General features: G+C 36.2%; 3 protein-coding genes and 1 non-coding gene across 4 annotated transcripts; 1 reads left to right on the plus strand and 3 right to left on the minus strand.

Moving 5' to 3' along the window:
• Positions 1–1,411: 1,411 nt before the first annotated feature.
• Positions 1,412–8,479, minus strand: LOC149009162 (2,3-bisphosphoglycerate-dependent phosphoglycerate mutase 1-like). Its single transcript, XM_089163144.1, has 9 exons — positions 8,247–8,479; positions 7,124–7,392; positions 6,665–6,888; positions 5,326–5,444; positions 5,065–5,221; positions 4,805–4,906; positions 4,484–4,603; positions 2,290–2,350; positions 1,412–2,127 (listed from the first exon to the last, which is right to left on the minus strand). The coding sequence occupies exons 2-8, from the start codon at positions 7,389–7,391 to the stop codon at positions 2,306–2,308; spliced, it is 1,035 nt and encodes a 344-aa protein (XP_089019270.1). The 5' UTR covers position 7,392; positions 8,247–8,479; the 3' UTR covers positions 1,412–2,127; positions 2,290–2,305.
• Positions 8,480–13,634: 5,155 nt separating this feature from the next.
• Positions 13,635–14,585, minus strand: LOC149009163 (pollen-specific protein C13-like). Its single transcript, XM_089162192.1, has 2 exons — positions 14,324–14,585; positions 13,635–14,193 (listed from the first exon to the last, which is right to left on the minus strand). The coding sequence occupies exons 1-2, from the start codon at positions 14,475–14,477 to the stop codon at positions 13,868–13,870; spliced, it is 480 nt and encodes a 159-aa protein (XP_089018318.1). The 5' UTR covers positions 14,478–14,585; the 3' UTR covers positions 13,635–13,867.
• A 1,402-nt stretch (positions 14,586–15,987) lies between these two features.
• Positions 15,988–16,059, plus strand: TRNAW-CCA (transfer RNA tryptophan (anticodon CCA)). Its single transcript has one exon. It is a non-coding gene; the product is annotated as a tRNA-Trp (tRNA).
• A 997-nt stretch (positions 16,060–17,056) lies between these two features.
• Positions 17,057–19,738, minus strand: LOC149009165 (UPSTREAM OF FLC protein (DUF966)). Its single transcript, XM_089164361.1, is given in 6 exon segments — positions 17,057–17,616; positions 17,618–17,687; positions 17,895–18,624; positions 18,705–18,820; positions 18,914–18,983; positions 19,100–19,738. Coding segments are annotated over 6 exon segments (1,224 nt in total). The 5' UTR covers positions 19,284–19,738; the 3' UTR covers positions 17,057–17,562.
• Between the last annotated feature and the right edge of the window lie 3,487 nt (positions 19,739–23,225).

Below are 23,225 nucleotides of genomic sequence, written 5' to 3' on the forward strand. Positions count from 1 at the left end.
TCTATCATTGGCCAAATATTTTCATTAACGGTTTGTGGAAGGGCATCTTTGGCATAAAAAAATTATAGATAAGAGTAAAACGACCTGATTTGATGTGGAATCGTACGTTTAATCCAGATTAGCTCCCTATTAGCTCCCCCTCTTATCTATAAATAAATATATAATACACAAGATAACCCTCGAATTGTGTTTAATAAAGAGGAATTTATACCTAATTTATGATGTAGAGACGTGAGAGGAGCACAAATATCTACATGATGGATAGAAGATTCAGAATATGGCTTCTGAATTAACACATGCTCTACACGTACGTGATGTGCAAGGTTTAAAGTATCAGTATCGAGTATCGTATCGGTCAAGTGATTTTAAGAGATGTATTGTCCTGTATCGAGTATTGTATCGCTCTGACTAATGTAGTTTAGTGTAATTCAATGGAGAGACATATCGAGATGTATCGTATCGGTTGGGTCAAATATGGATACGTATCGGCTAGTATCGCATGGTATCGTGAGATACTTTAAACCTTGATTTTACCCAAACCCAAGTTTAGCAATATTATCCATCCCATTTAAATTTACTTCAACCCTAGGTTTGGACGTCCCATTGCTAGTTCAACAAGAAGGATCGTAGGCTAACCCTAAATTCTAGGGAAATATTCCAATAAACCCTAACCCAAGAATTGGGTTACATTAGATCTGCATAGTAATCATATGTCTGTTGTCTTCCAGATTATTCATTATCTAAATTCAACTCTAGGAAAATGTGTTCTCTTACCCCCAATTGATCATCTTCGAGTTGAAGCTTACACTGATGCAGACTAGGGAGATTCAAATTGATTAGAAATCCGCCTCAGAGTATCATACTTGTTACCGAAAATCTGATTACTTGGTGAAGCAAGAAGTAAAATGTTGTTGCAAGATCTAGTGTTGAAGTAGAATTTTGAGCTACAGCTCTTGTGAATTATTATGGTTACGTGCAATGTTTAAAGTGTCATGTATCGAGTATTGTATCGCTCTGACTAATGTATTTTAGTGTAATTCAATGGAGAGACGTATCGAGATGTATCGTATCGGCTGGGTCAAATATAGATATGTATCGGTTAGTATCACATGGTATCGTGAGATACTTTAAACCTCGGTGATGTGGCTGCCCCTTCGTTTCCCCAAGAAAAAACAGAACGTGTCTTTTTATTTTTTATTTTATGGTTGAAGGTAAAAAATAATTAGCCGATCTAGGAATGCAAGACATGAACATTGAGAAAGAACCTGTGTATTCGATCTGCCATAGGCCCACACCATCGTCCCTTAGGGAGAGAAGTAGTGATTTACCTGAGCCAGGCAACCCAACCGTGTGGGCAAGGGAGATTCAAACTGGAGTAAATGCCTCACCCAGAAACCAGCAAGGCACAAATTAATCTTCACATTCTTTGGCACTTGGATTGGACATAAGAATTTATTAGATTTGAGAAAGCCCAGGAATTGTAGAGAGCTTAGATTTACCCAATCATCCTAGTTAAGCAGTTTTGTGACCTTGGTTTTCGGTGGTCAACATGATTATCAAGCATAATCTATTGCTCCTCATAATACAATCCAAGCCTATAATAAATTTTGAAATCTGAAATTTTGCTCTGGACACAATCTATTCTGAGAATGCACAGCAAAACAATGTAAGCTTTTCCTGCTTACACAGCCAAGTTCACGCCACTACAATTGGACATAATTGGCCATTCATACAGTATCTGTCACTTTCTGTGATACATTGATGCAAAATATTGGTGCAATACACCAAAATGCAGTAGAGCAAATTTACATGAAAGAAAAGAGATTGTTGGACTCGTTGAGATGTGCCAGAAAAAATCAAACAATACAAAAAATTACAATCATATAGCTATTTCAGTCACCTTTAGAGAATTACAAGTTTCATCTTCCCTCATTTACTGATACATGATATCTATAGAAACAATAAACTGCACCTAAAACGACTCAACTTTTTTGACCCCTTTTAAAAGAAATATAGAGGAGCCATTTCTTCCCCCCCTGCTGTGGTAGAAACTTAAAACCATTCTGTTGTGGAGGAAATAGTTTCCATACAAGTGTGCCTTAATATCGAACATGTTAACAAAGAATCCTAGCAAAAGAAGAAAAAGAAAAGATTATGCAACAAATAAATAAACCCACGCAGAAACAGTAGAACTTTTTTTTTCTTTTTGGGAAATCAGAAATAGTAAAACTTGAATATGCACAGGGAACGAGTTTGTATCAAAAGATAATTAAATTACATGTAACTAACCTGCTTTTCACATATACTAGTGAAGCATTTCATCTAACTTTTGGCGGTAAAGAGCTAAACTCTGCATCAAAGAATAAAATGGTAACAGTCATCAGTGGCCTAAGTATTTATTGGAAGTCAAAGAGTGAAACATTTAGATTCATAGTAGCAGATACCCTCTTAGAACATCAAACTTTCTGATGTACCAGCACTTTCTTGCAAGAGCCAAAACAGCCAAAACAGCTAACTAGTCCTGATTCCTGAATAGGGATTTGGTTCTAGGATACATGCATCTATTTTCTTTGTTATGGAAATATGTCATCTTCTAATTTTTCGAACTCTAGGTTACTTGGTTTCCAAGTTTGACTTGTTTTATAGTTTCTGAGTTCTGAGTAAGAAGCATAATTGACAGTTGAAAAATGAAAATTCCTGCTTGGGATTGTCTAAATGTGGTTCAAAAGTCAAAACTACTGGAGTCCTTCTTCTCTTTTTTCCTTCTAACTAAATTTCTTCCCTGTATCTGGTTCCCCCTCCTCTTCTCCTAAACAACATTTGTTCGTCATCACTACTTTTCTTTCTATATTTTTCTGGTTTTCCCTGCTTCCCTATCCTTTGTTATGTTATTGTTTATCGTGTTCTTCACCGTTGGGTGACTATACCAGATTCAAAAGAAGCCCTTGCTGACCAAACCCGCACTAGGATCACTAACATTGACAGAATAGACAGGCACTTCCAGCGACAGAAATTAGGTATTATACACATCAGCGAGCTAAAAAACTAGGTCTGTTGACACTTCAGGTTAACACAGGTTTGATATGAAAGACGATAAAAACTCCGCGACCAGAAAAAAATAGCAAGTTAAATCATTGTTAACAAATAGCAAGTTAAATCATTGTTTTGGGCAGAACAACAAGGATTCCAAAAATTCAGCAAAGCACAGTGATACAATGTTAACTTAGTCAACTCAGATGGAGAGAAACTTGACGCAGATCTAGAACTGAATTTGATATTCCTTAGAAATCAACCTAGGGTTCATAGATATGGGTGTTGGGCCTTTGTCTGATGGGTTTATTTGGTAATGGGCCTATTCTATAGACTTGAAAGTCGAGCATTTAGGCTACGCACAAAAACAGTTTAATTAATCAGTATTCTTTGGTCTAATTATGTAAAATCCACCCAAATTAATTTATAAGGCCAGAACTGTCCTTTCATATATCTAGTTTTCAGTTTAGGTCTCCAAATCATAGGTCTCATAGGTTTTTAAGTTCTATTTCATTTAGGAGTTCCTATCATATTTCTATTACAAGTTGTAAGACTGATTATTAATCTATTTATACCCCCTAGCGGGAAAAACAAAATACAACTGATTATTATATGAAATATCTCATGTTTGCTGCCCATATCCATAGTTATTGTGTCTTTACCATTCTCAGTTAGAATGGTGTTCCCAACCCTTGATACCTCAAAGGTGTCTGGTAAAAGGTTTCTGATGAAGGCCACTCAAAATCCTCCTTTGGTTGAGGATTTAGAATACACAGCCACCTCAGCACATCCACAACTTCATACAAGGCTCCCTCACCCAGGCATTTGGCAGCCTGCACCCCAATCCCCATGTCATAGAACTTTTTTCTTACTTTTTGGATTATCTTTAATTTTCAGACCTCCAAAAACCCCTAAAAAAAGTTCCATGTGATGTCCTGCATCTTACATATATTTTATTACTATTTTGACACTGTGCTCAAATGTTTCCACTACATGAGATTTTTTTTCCAAAGATTCCAAGCAATTAAATGATTACTGACCACTGGAAACCCCCCCCCCCAAAAAAAAAATTTGAATAAGTCACGAATAATTAGTTTTCAACTGTTCACCATATTATTCTTCTGAAGTATGTACAGACCAACCATGGCTAAACTCCCATTTCCTAAATGATACATTTAAGGCCAGCTTCTCAAAAAACAAACTAAGAGATCCCCAACTGTGTTTTCTGGTTGGTCTTGCATTTGAACCACCAACTCAAGAAAACTGATCATGTTAAATCACACATTTCCACGCCATGCTATTAGAACTTTTTTCTTTTTCTTTTTTTTGGGGGGTGGGGGGGGGGGGTGTAAATGCTATTAGAACTTTGAAGGCGTACAGACTTAAAACCAGACAAATAAAACTAAGTATACATCAAAAGAAATAAAGAAAACAATGAGAAAGAGTTGCATACCCTAGTATAAGCATAAACACCAGCCTCTGTAGTCCCTACTGGACTCCCCCTCCTCATATATTTGCCTTCTTTAAATATATAGAGTAATGGAATCCCGGTTGACAATTCTAAGCTAATAACCTGTAGAAGGAAACTCTAGTTATAGTTCACAACAAGTCAACAAAACAAAATTCATAAAGGATCACATAATTCAATCATGCCTCAAGCCTTCTACCAATTAGATGGGTAGGTTACAAAATGTTGTTACACCATTCAACTCAAGTCCTTTGCCACCCAGAAGACAACAAAAACCCATGTTCTGCATAAAAATCAGTTTCTCACCTCCTGAGAAGTCAATTTGTCAAGATACATGATAATGGACCTCAAGGAATTCCCGTGAGCAGCAATCATCACATTCTTCCCAGCAAGAAGTTGGGGTTCAATCTGCAAAGCATTCCATCATTCCGTGGTTCATAAAGTATTAAACCAATGGTAGACATTAATCAACATAAATACACCTCTCCAAGCTCACTCTTTGAAATTAACAAAACCAGCATATAATATAGAACTAGACACTTAGAATCAAGACATCAACCACATACTTGATCTTTGAAATAAGCAACTGCTCTTTCCGCACACATTTCCAGGCTCTCGCCATTAGGAGGAGGAATGTCATAGCTACGACGCCACTCATGCACTTTCTCCTTTCCATATCGATCTGCTGTTTCCTGCTTATTAAGACCTTGCAACTCCCCGTACCTGCATAAAAGAATCCATGGCAATGCATTTAAGCAAGTAATTTTAGTCCAAATGGGAATTAAGAGACCTGATAAGCAAACCAAGCACTTGGAAAAAGTTAGTACATTCTTTCATTCAATCGCCAAGAAGCTATAACTGGAATAGATTGTTTCTTAGTTTCCTCACTGAAAATACGACTCCATGCTTTTGCCTGTTCACTCTCGTTGTGCAAGATGATTGGTACCTGCAAAACGTAAATTCAAATAAATAACAAGCTTAAATTGGTTCTGAAGTCCTCACATCTAACCTGTTTATGCAAGCTTACCATACATGGTATGCTTGATATCCTCCCTTAGTTGTACTATTTAATAGTAAGAATCAATAAATGACTATAAAAATGGATTCAAATTTCAGAACACTCCAAAAGAATTGTGAATCAATAGATGATTAAAAACCAATAGAAGATGGGAATTTTCTATAATAGTGTAATTTATACAAAGAGAAAATGTGTAACTCTCAATCATTAAAGCCACCTGAAACCCATAATCAGTGGAATATGCATTTAAAGTTTATGCTTCAAACTTTTATTTTGCAGACATCTTAGGCACTTCAATATGTTCATTAGTCATCTACATATGCATCTTTAGCATATCTTGTGTTTGTCTGATACGATATGCTATTTCTATCAAAATCACCCTTCCAATGCTATCCAGATATCAATGCTTTAAACCTCGCACAAAGATCAGAGATAAATCTATGCAGTATCACCTACAACAGAGGTCTACATTCAAAGCATCTGTAATCCAGACGGAAATCTAACGCAGGATAATCAACCTTCTTAAAAAGCAGCAATAACAAAAGAGGATGTAGTGTTGGCCCTTACAAATGCTTCAAGGGACTTTTAAATATGCATTTTGTTTCTAAAGTTTTCATCCACCAATATCTGTAGAAAACAAATTATTCTCCTCCTCACTTGCAGCCGAACATTCATCATGTAGAAAGATTCATGATCCTACCATATTTTTGTACCTCACCCTCACACATGCAACACTTCAAAGGTCATATACCAAAAATTTTTTAGATGACACAAGAGTTGGATGATTGGGATTTTATAAGTATGAAATCATACCAACCATTTGACGGTTGATTTCCAACCATCAAGCCCAACAATGTAAACAGTGGTGACGTGATGGGTGGAGAACATATGTTGTTTGCCTCAGTTAACCACACAGTGAATATTAGTGCATAGAGGGCCACTTTAGGACTTGCAGTTAGCCTTACGAAAGAAATCCAAATTTGTCACGTCAATAAACATAAAAATGAAATAGTTGACATCAACATCTTGAAGTGAATGTGGAAACAGAAGTAGAATCAGCCCATTGTTCAAATTCTAAAACAGCAAATTCCTCTCCCATCTATTTAGAGTAAAAGGAACTGAGTGCCATAAAAAATAGGCAATGGTACCTTCTTGCGACGGTGCTCGGTCATTGCAAGCATAGCAGTCATCTGAGCACGAATCAGTGATGATGTGTAGATCATGTCGACAGGTATGTTACTAATTCTCCTACCAGCTTCGATTGCCTCTTCCACCCCCTTCCTGGTCAAGGGTACATCAACACAACCAGTAAACAGATTCTTCTCATTCCACAAAGACTCGCCATGCCGAATCAATACCAGAGCAGCTTCATCTGAAACAGACATTGACATAAACACAAGGAAAACCTCATAAATTTGTTACTCAATTGCCAGGGAATGACCTCCACAAGGAAGATTGGAAGATTAGAAAATTAGACTTAAAATAACACCTAACTCAATGAACAAGTCAGCTTTTGTCACCCACTCCACATACATAGTTAATTAAATTTGTCCTTCCATGGTCTAATATTGACAGTTTGAGAACAGGTAGTAGAGATCTTAACGTACTTGATGTCTTTCGGGGCTCATTTGAGTTTCTGTCTATGGGTGACGAAATGGGATTGACCATAGGAGTATGAGAAACTGTGGCATGAACTACACCCAATTTCCATCCATGGGTGTTACGAATTCCTGTTCTCAATAATCCAACATTAAATCCATGATCATTGGAAACCGATTTCACATAGGAATTTCCAAATGCTGTGATAGGTCCAGAGTCATTGCAGCATCCATAAATCTGAGACCCAATTGCCTGGTGAAATGCAGCAGCTGCCATTCTGAAAAACAAGAAGACAAATAAAAACACAAAACAGAACAGGCAGTCTCAGAATAAGCTTAAAACCATAAGAAAGCAGAAAAGAAGATATACAATTTATGCTAAATTTAGGCCTAAATCCATCATAAGAAATAATTTAAGAATTTAAGAAAGCTCAAAATCCAAAAAAAAGAAAGAAAAAGAAGGGTGGAATCAGCAAGCCACTGAGATAGAATTCAAAGTTCAGAGGAAGGCTTAAAGAGGATGAATTCTTCCACGCTTCTTTTTGCTTGTGGAAGTGTTTTACTTACAACAAATTTTCAAAATTCAAATGTACAAGATCTTATTCAAGATGTATGTACATTCATGTGGCTGGAGTCCAAATATATTACAAACTCTCCTACTCTGATGTGTTTTGAAATTTAGGAGAGAGTTAGTATTTCGTTGGGTTGGAGTTTAAAACTTGAACTTGATTTTGTGTCCGTTAAACTGAAAGATTTAGACAAAACACAGATATAATGCTACAAAAACTTTAAGCATGGAAGAACACACTTACTGAAGTGCAATATACAAGAAGTTAAAAGCCATCTGAGATCAAATTACAAAATCAACGGAAACAGAAACCAGCACCGAAAGAAATTACGTCTTGACAAAAAGCGTTCTCCTCTCTCCTAAACAAATTTCTTGCAAATCTCCCACAAGATTTAGCGCAAAAAATACGAAGTCCAGAGAATCATAACTAACATCCACCAAATCATTTCAGTAGAAAATTCACTTTCAAGAAAGGAAGAAAGCACAGAAATACAATAGATAAATAACCGAACCAGGAACAAACAAGAACACACGACATAAATATGCAAAGAAGGAGCATTTCACCTTTGTTCAAGAGAAAAGCCGCCACCAAGAAGCGCGGTCACCAGAGATTCAAGAACGAGGGGAAACAGCAAAGTAGATGAGATTCACGAATGGGAATATAAAGAAGATCGACAATTCCAAGGTAGGCAAAAGAAAATTCTCGTGTTGACGAAAAATGTTGAACAGAGGGAGAGAGTCTCAATTCGATTTATAGCAAAGGACGCTATAACCGGTTGGTGCATCACATTCAAACGTTCAATAAATCAATACGAAACGACTCGGAGAGAGAAGCGAGTCTGAAATCTCCAGACTCCCAAGATCACATCAACAACCTGGGTAGCCTGTGTCCGGTGAATTTTAGGTAAAATTACAAACTTAGCCTTGATGACTGCTAGGGAGTAGGATGAAATTACTAAATTACCACCATCGTGTGAGTTTCTAGTTTCAAGTTTCAACTCGAAATCACGCGCTTGTCAAGATTCTTTGCTTCCGAATCAGACGAACCGGATATTCTCTCGCAGTTCGACCAAAGGTTACCGAAATTGGGTGTTTTAGATCGATCTTAGTTGTGGGCCCAAGCTTTGTCATATGACGTGGACCCAACTCATTTTTGACATCCATATCATCACCGTTGGATTTTACCAAAAAAGGGAATCACTACTGTAATATATAATATTAATATTTGGAATTTGGATCCATTATTTGGTAGATTCTTAGATGATTTCTTAAAAACTCTTAAGGTGATTTAGGGGCCAAGGGTCAAGCAAATGAATGACTCTTTGCCTTTGATTCATATTTATAATGATGATAACGACTACAATGTTTTTTATTTTCTCTTAATTTTGAATCAAAATCAAAAAGTTGAGATTTGATCAATTTTAAAAACCTAATATCACAGCAAATTTCAGTACTACTTTGCTACACAAAAGTATATGAAATTTTGTAATTGAAGGATTTAGATAAGCATTCAAGTCATTAAAAATAAATAATATAATATAATTTATATTATTATGAAATTAGACATAAAAATGTATCTGATATTTGTTTCTTCTATGTTTATTTCTAATAGGTTAGTAGTAATTTAGTTACTCCATCATATCAAACTTATTATTCAAAAAAAATATAGATTGAATATTTGAACTATAACAAAAATATAAAATCACCGGAGGCAATAGCGACAAACATTCTCATTATCCATGCAATTTTTATATGATTATTTGTTATTATCATTCATGCATTATATATATATATATATATATATTTAAATTAAAAACACCCTAAGGGCCTGTTTGGTTATATGAATCCTGAGATTTGAAATCTCTAGATTCAAAAATGGGAGATTTATACCCGTTTGGTTGTGTGTATCTCTGGAGTCATGAAATCTAAAGATTCACCTTTTTAAACTAAAAACATGAATCTGTAGATTTATAGGTATAAGGTGAAATCCAGAGATTTCAACTCTACATAAAAGCGTTAAACATTTGAATAATGACTCTATAAATGTTTTTTAAAGATAAATTTGTTAAGATGAATCTACAAATTTCATTATGAAGATTCAGGTTAACCAAACAGTTAATTTTATGAACCATGACTCAATAAATTTGAGTCAATAAATTGGAAATCTCTAGATTTTTGAAATCTTCATACTCAAGTAACCAAACAGGCCCAAAACAATTGACAACAAACATAGATATTCTAAAAATATATCAATTTGACAGTGTTAATATCTCAAGTTTTTACAATGATACACTTTCATCAGCAAATTATGTTACATGGTTAGATAATTTCATAATTTCTATATTGCCCTTAGTCTATCGTAACTTTACAATGTTACTCCTTAAAAAAATTGAATCATAAATTTTATCATATTTATTTATCCATGAATTCTTTCTTTTTCCTCAATTTTCCATTTATATTATAGGATATAGAATAACACAAATAAAGTAAAAAAAAAAAAAAAAAAAAAGAATATTCTTTTTCTTTTTTTTGGTAATTGAAATGGAGTATTCTAATGTAAATTTAAATTGCTATTTGTGTTCACTTAATTTAATTTTATTTGCTTAATAATATATCCAATAACCTTATAATGACGATTATCTATGAGTATTATTTGAGATGAGTTTGTCTGATTGAGAGATTATCCAACCTAATTTTGATATGCTTTACCAAAATATTCGAACTCTAAATTGCTACGTACGAGTTTATTATTAAGACCTGAAAATTGGGTTTTTAGACGATTGTGGGGTTGCTCCCTAGTGATAGCAGGGAAGCGGGGCGGCCCGCCGGAGACTATAGCTCCCGGGAGAGTGATATAACCATATTGAAGGAACGAAGAGCAGGGGACCCAAGATAACTTTGGAGAAGTGGTGAGAAATGATATATATAGCTGGCCTGATCGCCGCGCCCAACGCGATTGGAGGGCAATAATCCATGTAGCCGACCCCATTTAGTTAGGACAAGGCTTATCGTTGTTGTTGTTGTTGTTGTTTTTAACTTTTGCCAAAATAAAAGGAAAAACTAGAAAGATTTCTCTTATTTTCCTTTTTAGGGCAAATTCTCAAAGAAGTCACAATGACGAGAGTACCCCTTGTGAGGCTAGCCATACCTGAATGCCTAACCGGCTAACCGACAGCTTGGCAAAATAGATCTTTACAAAATGCACAAGCAAACACGCCTAACTCGCTCACGTGCTCTCCAAATTTTTTATTTATTTTGGGCTCCGTGGCATCAATCAAATCCATGGGCCCATGGCAGGCCTTATTGAAACTTCAGATCAACTGTTTAATTAATTTCTTAATTGAGCTTATTAGAATGGACGACGCAAAGTAAAACACGTTCCTAACTCCAAGAACAAAATAAGCCCATCATAAATCATGTTTGGAATCTGGAATTCAGAGATTATATTCTATGGGATCATTCTTTATGGAAAATAATGGACACCGCCATCGATTTCAATCCTGTAAGTTCTGCACAAATCGGTTTATTCAATCAGAGTAACGATTCCAAACTGATTATTCTAACCATTTTTGGCATACAGCCAATGTTACAACCATTTCGGGATTCAAAGGGGCAAAATAGTTTTTTACAACAAAATAACATGGACTCATGGAGACCATATTCATCTTGTTCTATGAGTCTAGAACACTTTTGGCTTGTTTTATTATCATTATAGATGTATTTCACTATAATTGTGTGGTGAAAAAATATAAAGAAAATATATTGTCATATCAAAAAAACAACCTAAAGTCCATTATCGAAAAAGCGACCTAAAGTCCTTTATTCATGGTGGTGTTAGAGATAAACCTGTTGGAGTAATTTCAATACCATGAAAATCTCCAACACTTTAAAGAGGAAGACCTCTTTTTCTTTTTAGTTAACAAAAAAGTTATTCCTTGAGTGAAATCCAAGGAATCCTTGTTACATAGCTCAAGAATCCATGGATGGTCAAACTTTACAAGCAAATGTATCAGTAAGAATATTCACTTGCCTGAATTAGTAGGATTGAAGTTGTTTAATGTCTTCCATAATCAGCCTAACCTCCAAAAGATCTAAGATGGCTTTAATGTGCGTTTGATTATCAAACTCCACAAATATCAATGTGTGGGGGTGGGTGTTGATGTATGTAGTACTAGTAATACGCGGTTTCTTTAATTATCTCTAAGTAATTATATTCTATTTGCCAAATAGGAGCCGACATATGGATTCACATCCTCTGTAATTCTCTTCCCTACAATTCCCTACAATTCCCTCATAGGATTGTACCATGTGGCATTTAAGTAATCCAAAGGTTACCAACAAAATAGAGTTTAAATAAAATTCAAATTTATGGGTGTGTTTAAATAAAATTCAAATTTATTTTAAATTAGATAACTGTTGGATTACTTGAATGCCACATGGCACAATCTTATGAGGGAATTACAGGGAATTGTAGGGAAGGGAATTACTGACATATCCTTATGGGTGTAGTTTTTGTCATGGACCAAGGTTGTCAACTGCTTTGTAGACCTTCTAAATAGAGCCCTGTCCATGCCATGTATGACTGTTTGGCCAAATTCTATTCATTGTCTACTGGGTATTTAATTCTAGGTGTTTTACATGATAACTTACATATTACCATTAGCTTTCTTGAACAAAGAGCACCAGCAATTGCCGCTCTGAAAAACCCTAAAGCGCAAGTTGCGTCATGAGGCGGGAGGGAACCGGCTGTCCCCTGCCTCTTCTTCTTCTTCTTTTTCCTTTTTCTCCTTTCTCCTATCTCCTCTTCACTTCTCAGAAGTCTTTCTCCTTTCTCCTTCTTTCTCTTTCTCATTTTTTTGTCATTTTACCTTTTTTTTCCCCCTATTTCTTGTAGACGCCAAATTTGGAAGTAACTCCCTCGAATCTGGAAGTTTTGATGTTGTGAGCCCATGTTGTAGTCTTTGTAATGTTGTTGGCAGCCACCATCTTAACCCCCACAACTTCCTCTGCCATAGCATCATTCAACCATAGATCTGGTGAAGCAAATGTCGTCGCTGCTGAAGCACTAGCCCATTCGCTCTTCTCAAGAAGTCAAGCGGCAAAACTTCCCTTCACTTCCAACTTCAAACTCGATCCAGTAGTTGTTCACGCAGTAAATTCTCCGCCCCTATGGCGTATTATCTCTTCACCCCTGTAGTGTGTTTTCTCTCCCGCCATGTGGCATTTTTTCTCTATGGCCTTGTGGCGTGTTTGTACTTATATAGGTGCTTGTGATATAGGATGCATATTTTACATTGTTTGAGTTTATCATTTGTTGTTGCATTTACAACTTTATTTCTATAGTTTTATTAGAATTTAGTACTTTAGCCCCGACCTTCTTTAGTGTATATATGACACTTTGGTCAATTCATCTCCTTGGTTTCAAATATTTCTATTCCAACCTTGTGTTTCCATGCATCTATTTTTTTATTAATAAATGATGTTTTTTCTTCTTAAAAAAACAAAAAAAAAAAAAAAAAAAACAACACTGCAGCAGCGACATCTGCCTCAGATTTCTACCGAAAGAGAAAAAAGAAATCTGCCTAAGATGAGTTCTATTTAACTGTTAAAAATATAAAAAATTAAATAAAACATCCACATCGTTGTTATAGCCAATGTGATTAAACTAACACAATTCCAACAGAAACAATTTCAGAGACTTCGAATCTCATGCTTGTTCAATTTTATTTACCAATCCCCTCCATTCTGGAAATGATTATGTAAAAAGTCATGGGAACTCACAAATTAGACTATAGATATGCGGGTTTCTTGAGCCAATAATTCCCATAATCAGAGATCTCTAAAACGAACCAATTTTGCATTTCTAACATGTAGATCGATATCGAACAAGTATCCAAATGAATTTGGTTGCACATTCAAAACCAGCAAGACAACATGAATTCATAAGAAAGATAACGGATAACATTAGCAAGCCATAATTTATAAGGAAGTCACAAAGATAGTGAAAACCGCCACTTACAATTTAATCATAGATAGGTAATAAACTACAATGTGATGAACAGAGTTCTGAAGAAACAATACCAGATTTAATTTAATACACTATAACAGAGAGCCAACACATGACGAATTCTGTTGTAACAGGTAAAAAAGAATAAAAAACGGTACTCTGAAGAGCCTAAGGTAGTCTATTCATCGTACTCTTGGTACTGCTTGAGGAGTTGAGTACAGCCAGAGAGAGGAGAATCCTTCATGAATCCCATGGCGTTGGCGTGACGGATGTTGGAGACGATGCCATTGTTGTTGGTGAGGATCACACGAGACCTATCACGACCTGGTGTCTTGCCGGTACAGTCGGTCTGAGGGCTACTAAGGAGCATAGATTCACAGAGCTCATCCTTGTGATCGTCTGCAACCGTGATCTTGTAAGCTCCAGAAGCATCAGTCACAGCATCGGCTTGGTAGGTGACCTTAAGTGTTTGCCTATTCTTGCATTCAACTCTAACCTTTGCACCTACATGGAAATCAAGCAGAGCATGTCTTCAGAGATCTAGATCTGAGCCTAAAATCAACAAATAAAGCGACTCGGAAACCCTAACAACATAAAGGAAGAAATAAATTTGACATTAGAAGTATGAATTTACCAGGAATGTAAGTGGTGGCAGAGGTTTCGAAACCACAGCGACAGGTATCACAGAAAACCTTGCCGACAACGACGAAGGGCTTCTCGATAGGGCGAGTTGCGCTTATAAAAGCTGGAAGCACACAAAGAGCGAACAAGATCAACAATCTTGCCATGGTCGATATTGGTTTTGCAGTTGCAGAGCGAGAGTGAGAGTGGATAGATTTGGTAGATGAAGACGAAGAAGAAGAGGAAAGTCTTAAATGAGTCTTACGGAGAGCAGAATCGGAGAGAGGTGATGATGAAGATGATAATAATGGGCCTGGGCCTGAGCCTGGGGATTGGATTACAGTGAGGTATACAGCTGGCATTTCAGTCGGTGGTCACATGGGGTTATGCTTATGGCCGCGTACCATTAATTTCGGTTTGGTGGGGCCGTTGTCACACTTTATTCACTCGACGCGGAGATGTGAAGGAAGTAAAATATAAAGGAAGATCTTTTTCCTTTTTCTTTAACGCGTGACTCAAGGAAGTTTTTGGCCAACGCGATTACTGGGAGAAAAGATGTATGGGCATTTATGTAATTACGCATAACCAACTTAATTACTTATGAGTTATGAGATTCCCATCCCACGGTCGCAGAACTCAATAATTATCTTTTATTTTATAGTATGTACGCTCCACTTTCTAATAATAATTTGAATGTGAATAGTAGGTAGGTAGGGCTATTGACTATTTTGGGTCCACCCTTCTCTCCATTCTCCATTTATAGGGAAGGTTGTATTTGAGAAATGCATGTGGTTTTGATTGAAACTGACGCAGGATTGATTGATTAATATTGAAGTGTTAAGTTACAATGATGAGATACATTAAAATACAGTGGACCTAATGGTAGTTGTCAGTGCATGGAAAGGATTTGCAGTTGTTAGTGCATATAAAGGATTTTGCGTAGCAATTAATTATCACATGTTGGGATATTTTTTTAATGAAAAAATTACATACAAACCCTTGTATTTGTACTCAATTACATTTATTATATTTAAAAAATTTTAATTACATATGTCTTCTATTGTTAAGAATTACAAACTATAGAAATAAACAAGTTGTTAAAACAGGAAGAGGACATTTATAATTGATTTTTTTTTTAAGAATAACTTTAATTTCTTCAGTATATATTTTTGTTTCTATTTTATTAAAAATATATTATTTGTTTTTCTTTTGGGTGGTATTCTCTTTTCTATGTCTAGTCTTATTTTACGTTTTGTAATATAAAGAAAGCTATTTTTACATGTTTCTATTTTATATCAATTTTTTTTACATGTTTCTAAAATAGAAAATTTGTTCTTTGTTTTAACATTTCCACTCTTACTATACATGTTTCTCGTTCTATAAATATTTTATATTAATTGTGCCTACAAAATAATAGTCTTTCATTTCCAGTGAAGTCACAGAACAAGAGAATAGGGTGGAGGGGGATTTACAAGCATGGGATGATCTTGAAAGATTTTTACTATCAAGACGATTTAATCAAATTTTTATATCCCTTGTTAGAATATGTCTTACGCGTTTTGCATTTTTTAGATCACAGAAAGAACAATCCGTTTCAACAAATACCAACCACTTTTCGTTATGAAGCCTTTTAATTATTAACAGTAAGATTTAATTTGGCTGACGAATATTTCATGTGGATCTGTGGCGCAATGGTAGCGCGTCTGACTCCAGATCAGAAGGTTGCGTGTTCGATTCACGTCAGGTTCAAAATTATATTTTTTCTTTCTTTAAACCTGAATGTCGTTGAAGGAATCATTTTATCGTCTTTTTACCTTCTTTTTTTTCTTATATGTAAGATTTTGTCTGCCGTATAAAACCTCAATGTCGTTGAAGGAATCATTTTATCGTCTTTTTCCCCTTCCTTTTTTTCCTTCTATGTAAGATTTTGTCTGCTATATGTGAATTTAAAACTCTCCTCCTCAAAAGGTAGATATTGAAAAGTAACAAAAGCTTTAACGAACTTTCTTGGCAGACCAATATTAACTCCATTTTTTACAAGGATGCCAGGAATGGACCTGATAAATTTTCCTTTCTTGGCAACAACACCAGCAACAAAATTTGCTTCCCTCTAGACATGTTTAAAGAAATTGTTTTGAAATCCTTATGCAAACTCAAGAATATCTTTGAGGATGGAAAAGACTGTCTAGGCTTAATCAACAAGGTGGTTCGTTTTTTTTTTTTTTTTTTTGGCTTACCAACCCCGGTTTATAAACCGGTGTTGGACCGCGTTGCACACTGGTAGTGGTGGGTGAATCTCCCAGTTGAGAATTTTTTACATCGCCAGGGTTCGAAATTACATCCTTGCTTCAAACCTCAATCTTGATGATGGAAAAGACTCTCTAGGCTTAATCAACAAGGTGGTTCTTTAGAATCCCTATTAAGGCCTGATTAACATTATTTGCTGCAATATTAGTGAGATTAAAGAGTAGCATTTAATAAACTCCTTTTGAATTCGACTTTCATTTATTTCTCTTTTGAATTCTGTTTTTTTTGGTGATATCTGGACTATTTTCCGGACAGGGGCGAATCCGAAGACCTCCCCGAGTAGGGAGTGCCTTATAACCTCCCCATGGGAGTCTGGACTTTTAACCGCTTTACTAACCCACCATTGAATTCGACGTCTTTGGTGATATATGTAATAATTTCCACACCTAATTTGAACCTATCGAATAAAGAAAATACATTATAACAAATAAAAACTGATTTTGGAAACAGTTCCAACATAAGAATGCATAAATTATGATCCCTCCAGTGTAGGATCCTACTGTATTGGGTAGTTTTTTCAAAATAGGAAAACCCTACTTTTGGTGAGAGTATAGGCAAATCCACTTAGGCGAAAATAGGAGCCAGCACATTTGATATAACTGGGGAAGCTTCAGACAAAAGAAGCGATGACTGAGCTCAGGGGCTTGCCCTAAAAATTTATATCATCCAGAATTAGAGACATGGACCCATGAAGCCATCATCATATCATCATTAATACATCAATTAAGAGGGTACAATCTACCAGACTACGCCTCTTCTTTACTCTATACATGAAAGCCTATATATAAATACTACCAAAAAAAAAAAGCCTATAAATAGTTGCAATACTATGTATAAGTAACTAAGTAAGCATTTTGAACCAGAGAAACGTCTACAGCCACCCTAAGCCAAACTAATCCATTAATTAGCAGAGACCCAACAACCAACTACCTAGCTTTCCTTCATTCATTTCTTGGGGGGCTTAGAAGATGATTTCTTCCGAGGAATGCACTTCCCCTTTCACTTCTTTCTCGTTCTTATCTTCCTTCTCCACCTCCATTATTGCTTCTCCCAATCCAGCTTTCAAACTCCTGCTTTCGCCCACAAAATATAGGACAAACCAAATTAATGTCAGAAGCTTTATGGTCTTATATAATAGAAGCAAAGAAAAGTAAATACCATTTGAACAGGTATGATCTAATAAGATCATTTGGACAGACTGGAGCTTTAATTCTCCTTTTTGTACCTTTTGACTTTTGTTTGCTTTTGAGAGAGGAAGAGATGGGCAAATGACAAACCTTTCTTGGTTATACGATGACGACTTCTTCAGGGAAGACTCCATGGGAACAACTTTATCTTCTGTCATAGACTCAACAATGCTACCACTGAAATACTGCTTCTCTTCAGATTGTGGGTTTCCAAATCTTGGGTTCTCCGACATGAATTTGATCACCACCATGTCTTCCTCTTCAATGATTTTGTTAGCAGATTTGCAGAGAACCCCTTTGTGAAGACTACCACTCTTCCTAACGTTAGTGCTCGACTGGTGTTTTAGACAAGGAGTGTTCTTTAATCCCTTGTTGGCTACAGAGCTGCCACAGGCGATAAGCTGAAGCAAAACTTTGCTCCTCCCTCCCACTGTCGGTTCAGTGGGAGAAGGAAAATAGTCTTCTCCAGAATGGCCATTGTTGGTGTTGTTGCCGTCATGGGCTTTCTCTGAAATGGTTGAAGAAGTTGAGGGAGGGGAAGCATCGTCTAACGAGAGCTCTGTGGGGTTGTTAATGTTACGAGTCTTGGGTTGAGCCTTTTGTTCTTCAATGATTTCATCTGTGGAAACCCCTCTTGAACATCTAGAGTAAGGTCCATCATCTTCTTCTTCTTCTTCTTCTTTGTCTTCTCTCGGGCAGTCCAGTTCTAAATCTTGTTCTCTTTCTCTGTGACGAGGTACAAAGACTGGCTTTCGTTTAAGATGGAAATTGGGTTCGAGGTTTCGTTGTTTGTTACTTACTTGGAGCTGTTGAAAACTCTCTGCAAAATCGATTTTCTTTTATCAGACTGAGATTAGTATTCAAGAAAGATACAGAAATAAACAGGGGAGCTGAACAAACCAGCACAGCCTTCAATGAGCTCAGACCCCTTAAGAACATACTCGCCTCCCCCTTCAGAAGGATATATAACATCATTTTCTGCTAAATCATTCCAGACATAGCCATTTTTATAGTTCCTAAACGAAAAAACACGAAAACCCAAGACTTATCACATAAGCAAAACCATGGCAGGAATCAATAGTTGAAAGAATGTAGATCAGGATATTCACCTTTTGCAGGACCAAGAGAAGAGAGAAGGCATTCCTTTGCCTCTAAGAGCCGTCAGTCGGTCTATCACATCTTTGGATAAAAAAACCCAACAAATAAACACCAAAAGATTTATAGAAACAGAGAAAAGTTAGTAATTTAACCAAATTTAAAAGGATAAGGCATTTTTTGTTAGTTGCAGTACCTACCCTTTAAACGAAGGGGTTGGTTAGCCAAATGAGAAACCTCCATGAAATGGGGATGTTCGATTTGGCCATTTCTGGCAAGATAATACAAGATGTGAACCTTCTTGAATGCCTTCAAATTGGGCTGCACATATTTTCGAACACTACCTGGGCTTGTTTCCCTGCTCTTCCTTGCTCGCACATCCATATCTTTCTTTCTCTTCTTCTGGCTTGGTAACTAGAACCACATGCTCCTGATTCAACTCTTTACTCACCCTCTTAAAAGGGAGTAAAAGGGTAGAAGTAGAACATGGGCTTCTCAGTTCTCACTGAAGATTGTTAGCATTTAATGAGAGAGAGATAGAAGAGGGTTCTTCCTCGGATCCCGAAAAATGCAGGAAAGCCAAACCCAGAAAGTAAGTACCCTGTACCACTCGAAGCTGTGTGTTCTGCTGCCAGCTCTGCATGGATGGCTCATGGACTAATGAGTGTTACTACGACGTTAACTTCACAATGGAATTTTACCCATGCCTCTCTCTCTCTCTCTCTCGTCTAAAACACCTTGGCTAGCTAGAGTGCTGCTGCTAGCCCCACAATCAGAATCCAGTAGATATAGCTGAGCTCGTCTACCTTAGCTAACGGCGCACGTTAGTTACAGACAAAGGAAGGAACCCAGAACTGATTTATAGAATTTCTTCCTTGTTCACCTCCCAATCTTAAATAATTTGATTCGAATAACTACATAAATTAAGTCAAAAGTGAAGAAGGAAAATTTTCCACCATGATTACCGGTATCATCAGATTTGGGTTTTGATTAATTTTCAATTTATTCATAATTTGTGGCACTCACCTAAATTCTTATTCGTTTCTTTTTACTCTTGTTTTTTTTCGTAATGATGCACCATATCCTTGTAAGTCAACTGGAATCTCAATTCCCATCATGCTTTAGAATAGATTAATCATCTTATATTCCTATTCTTCTCATAGTTTTTACTTGTAATTTTAAGAATTCCCCAGTGTTAATCATCACCTTGCATGTATTAGAATTAAAATGTCGTTATTTCATTTCGTTGATGCATTCCCTACCGAATGATTCTTGGTTGATGACCTTCTTATTTCTTAACCTCTTCTTTTCGTGAAACAGAGGAATTTGATCGGTCCCATGATACCTCTGAGCCCTCTGAAGGCCAACTGGCTCAGTTGTCTTCAACTATTGAATTCGCGAAGGCAAGAACGATGGTGATGTTTGTGTAGATCAGAAGGGCAATGGTAAATTAATCAAAACAGCTTCAATTCTGCTGTACCATAGGTACGTTTCCCTTGTCGCCATTGCCGTCTGTCCTCTAATAATTGAATTCTCTTCTTATCTGATGCATGGAATTGGAATTTGGAATGAGACATACCTTTGTTCAGGCAATATCACAAGTGGGTCTTTGAATTACCCCGTTTTCACAATTAAATGAGTGATTGGCTCGTGAGTTCTTCTAGACATGGAAGCAGGGCAACGATGGAGAATGAGCAGTAGAAAAGATTCTTTCTTATTTAGCTTTAATTTGCTGCTTCAAAACGTCAAGATGCAACCTGTCTTGATGTTGACGGATTAGCATCTCACTACAATCCAATAGTAGCTCATCAGTCGAGGTGGTTCTGCTGCTGCTGCTTCTTCTCTCTGGCTAAATTGCCACAAAGCTTGAGTACTGAGAATAAAGATTCATATTTGAAACTTGCTTGATTAACAATATTAAAAAAGAAGAAGAGATTTTTGGGATTTTTGGGTGATTGTGAATGAGCTAATCTTCAGTTAGAAGATGGCCCGGCAAAACCTGTTGCAGAGGAGGAGAAGAGAATATTTGAAGCCAACGTTGACCCAAGAGATTGAAAGCTTAATTTGGGGTTCAGCAGTTCAGGCCTGGCCCGAGCAGCAATGGCAGAGAAACCTGCTGCTGCTGTTGTTTCTGCTTTGGAAGCCCTCGTACGAACTTGATGTGACCTGAATCTGTTCTCTTTCCTGAGCGCCTGAGCCATCTTGATACAGAGAGAATCAGAGAACATGATTTACTATTTTAATTAAATATGTGATGTAGTTGTTCCCCAAAAACGTCAAATCGAATATCACATCTTTACTTTTATGTTTTAGTACCTTTCTGTCACTGTAAAACTTTATCGCCATTAACGCTGGTTGAATTTTCCGGTTGTTCGTGAATAATCTTGATCTTCAGTTTCCTCACCGGTGTTTTCCTTTCGTTTGCAATCGTAGCAGAGTTGTTGGTCTTCCTGGACGAGCAGCTTATTCACACTTTTGTAAGTCTAATATTTTATTAATAATTTTTTATTTATAAGTAAAATCAAGGATTCCTTAGTTGACAATGATCAATGCCTTTTAGACTTTTAGTGAAAAGGTCGGGAATTCAACTTTCCTTGATAATAGGTTTAATAGTCATCACCTTTTAATGGAAAACAACAAGTCAAAATAAATAAATAAATCCTCACTTGTAATTATTAGTACCAAAATGACCTGCTAACATATATATTTTTTAGTAAATTAAGTTGGCACTCCAAAATGGAGGCCTTAAAGCACTGACATTCCACTTAGACTTTAAAATTGAATTTTCATAAAATATATTTGTCAAATTTATCATTGAAAACAGTTTGAAAGGTTTTTAGTGATAAATTGAACAAATATATTCAATAAAAATCCAATTTTGAGGTCACTGTGTTTTTTAAACAAAAAATAGAATGTCGGTGCTTGAAGACTTCATTTTGAAGTGCCAGTGTAATTTTTCTATTTTTCATAAACTCATGCAGTCATGTGTGTGAGTTTCATGTTAAGTTTGTTTCCTTATAGACAAACGGGAAATGAGAATCTACATTCTCTCTGATTTGTTTTTAGTTACTATATATATGGACCCATATGTAATAGAGATGAGGAAGAAAAAAATAGAAGAATTTTGTAAAGAAATATTAAATGTTGATTCTATTTTATTATTTTTCACATTTTTTAGCCAAAATTCTACCAAATAAGCTAGCATGCCCAGCCTTCTTAATCAAACATTTTATCATGAAAAAAATTGCTTTTTTAAACTCTTTTTCCACCCGTTTTTTCGAACCCACATTTATTCTAGAGGTTTTACTCATAGGCAACACTTCAATGCTGAACAATTAATGTGATATCTATCACCTGTTCTGGTTTTCTTTTATTTATTTTTTTGTAAAGAGAGATTTCATTCCGAACAGCAAGAGGGGGATGGACCTCCAACAGGCTAGAGGCCCATAGTAGAACATGATCAATCAGTCTTCCTTGCCAAAATGAGTGCCTTCTAGGGCAAGGAATGGGCAATCTCATTATCATCTTTAGAAGAAAAAAAAAAAAAAAGAGCAAGATTCTAAACAGCAAGAGGGGGATGGACCTCCAACAAGCTGGAGGCCCATAGTAGACCACGACCACTTAGTCTTCCTTGCCAAAATGAGAGCCCTCTAGGCTAGGGAATGGGCAATCCCATTATCCTCCATAGAGAAAGACAAGAAAGAGCAAAACTCAAAATTCTTGTAGAGTACCAAAATATCATTCACAATGGAGACAATTTATAATGGAGGCAAAATGACAGCTTGACTATAGAGAAGATGAATTAGTTCCTCGCAATCAGAGTAAACAACAACACTGGATACATAATTCTGAAGGGCACACTAAAAAGTAGTTCTCACTAGTAAGAACATGATCAAACATAGTGGGATTTTTTTATTATTTGGTTTTGAGGAGTGTAGTTCAAAAAGTTAAAATGAAAAGAAAAACCAAAACAGGTGGTTGAGACACCATAATTGATCATCACCATTAGTAGCTCATTGTTGTGCAATGCGCACTGAAGTTAAGCCCACTATTATTGAAAATTGCTTAGGTGTTGCGCAATTAATGTGCAACACTTGCAACGAACAATTGAGATTTCGATCTGATCCTTGTTGTTTTCACATTTTTGTGAAACGGAAGGTCGAGATGGACCGTGCATCACAGTGCTACGCAATTATTGCGATTACACTGAAGAACTCACCCATTTTTTGAGTGATTTTTAAATCACTGACACCCTACTTTTTATGTTTAAAAATTAACGAGACCCAAAAATTAGGTTTTTATAAGATATATTTGTCAAATTTATCA

Source organism: Hakea prostrata, chromosome 7 (assembly GCF_041222555.1).
Source record: "Hakea prostrata isolate BN-2017 chromosome 7, UWA_Hpros_2, whole genome shotgun sequence".
In the NCBI taxonomy this organism is placed as follows: Eukaryota; Viridiplantae; Streptophyta; class Magnoliopsida; order Proteales; family Proteaceae; genus Hakea; species Hakea prostrata.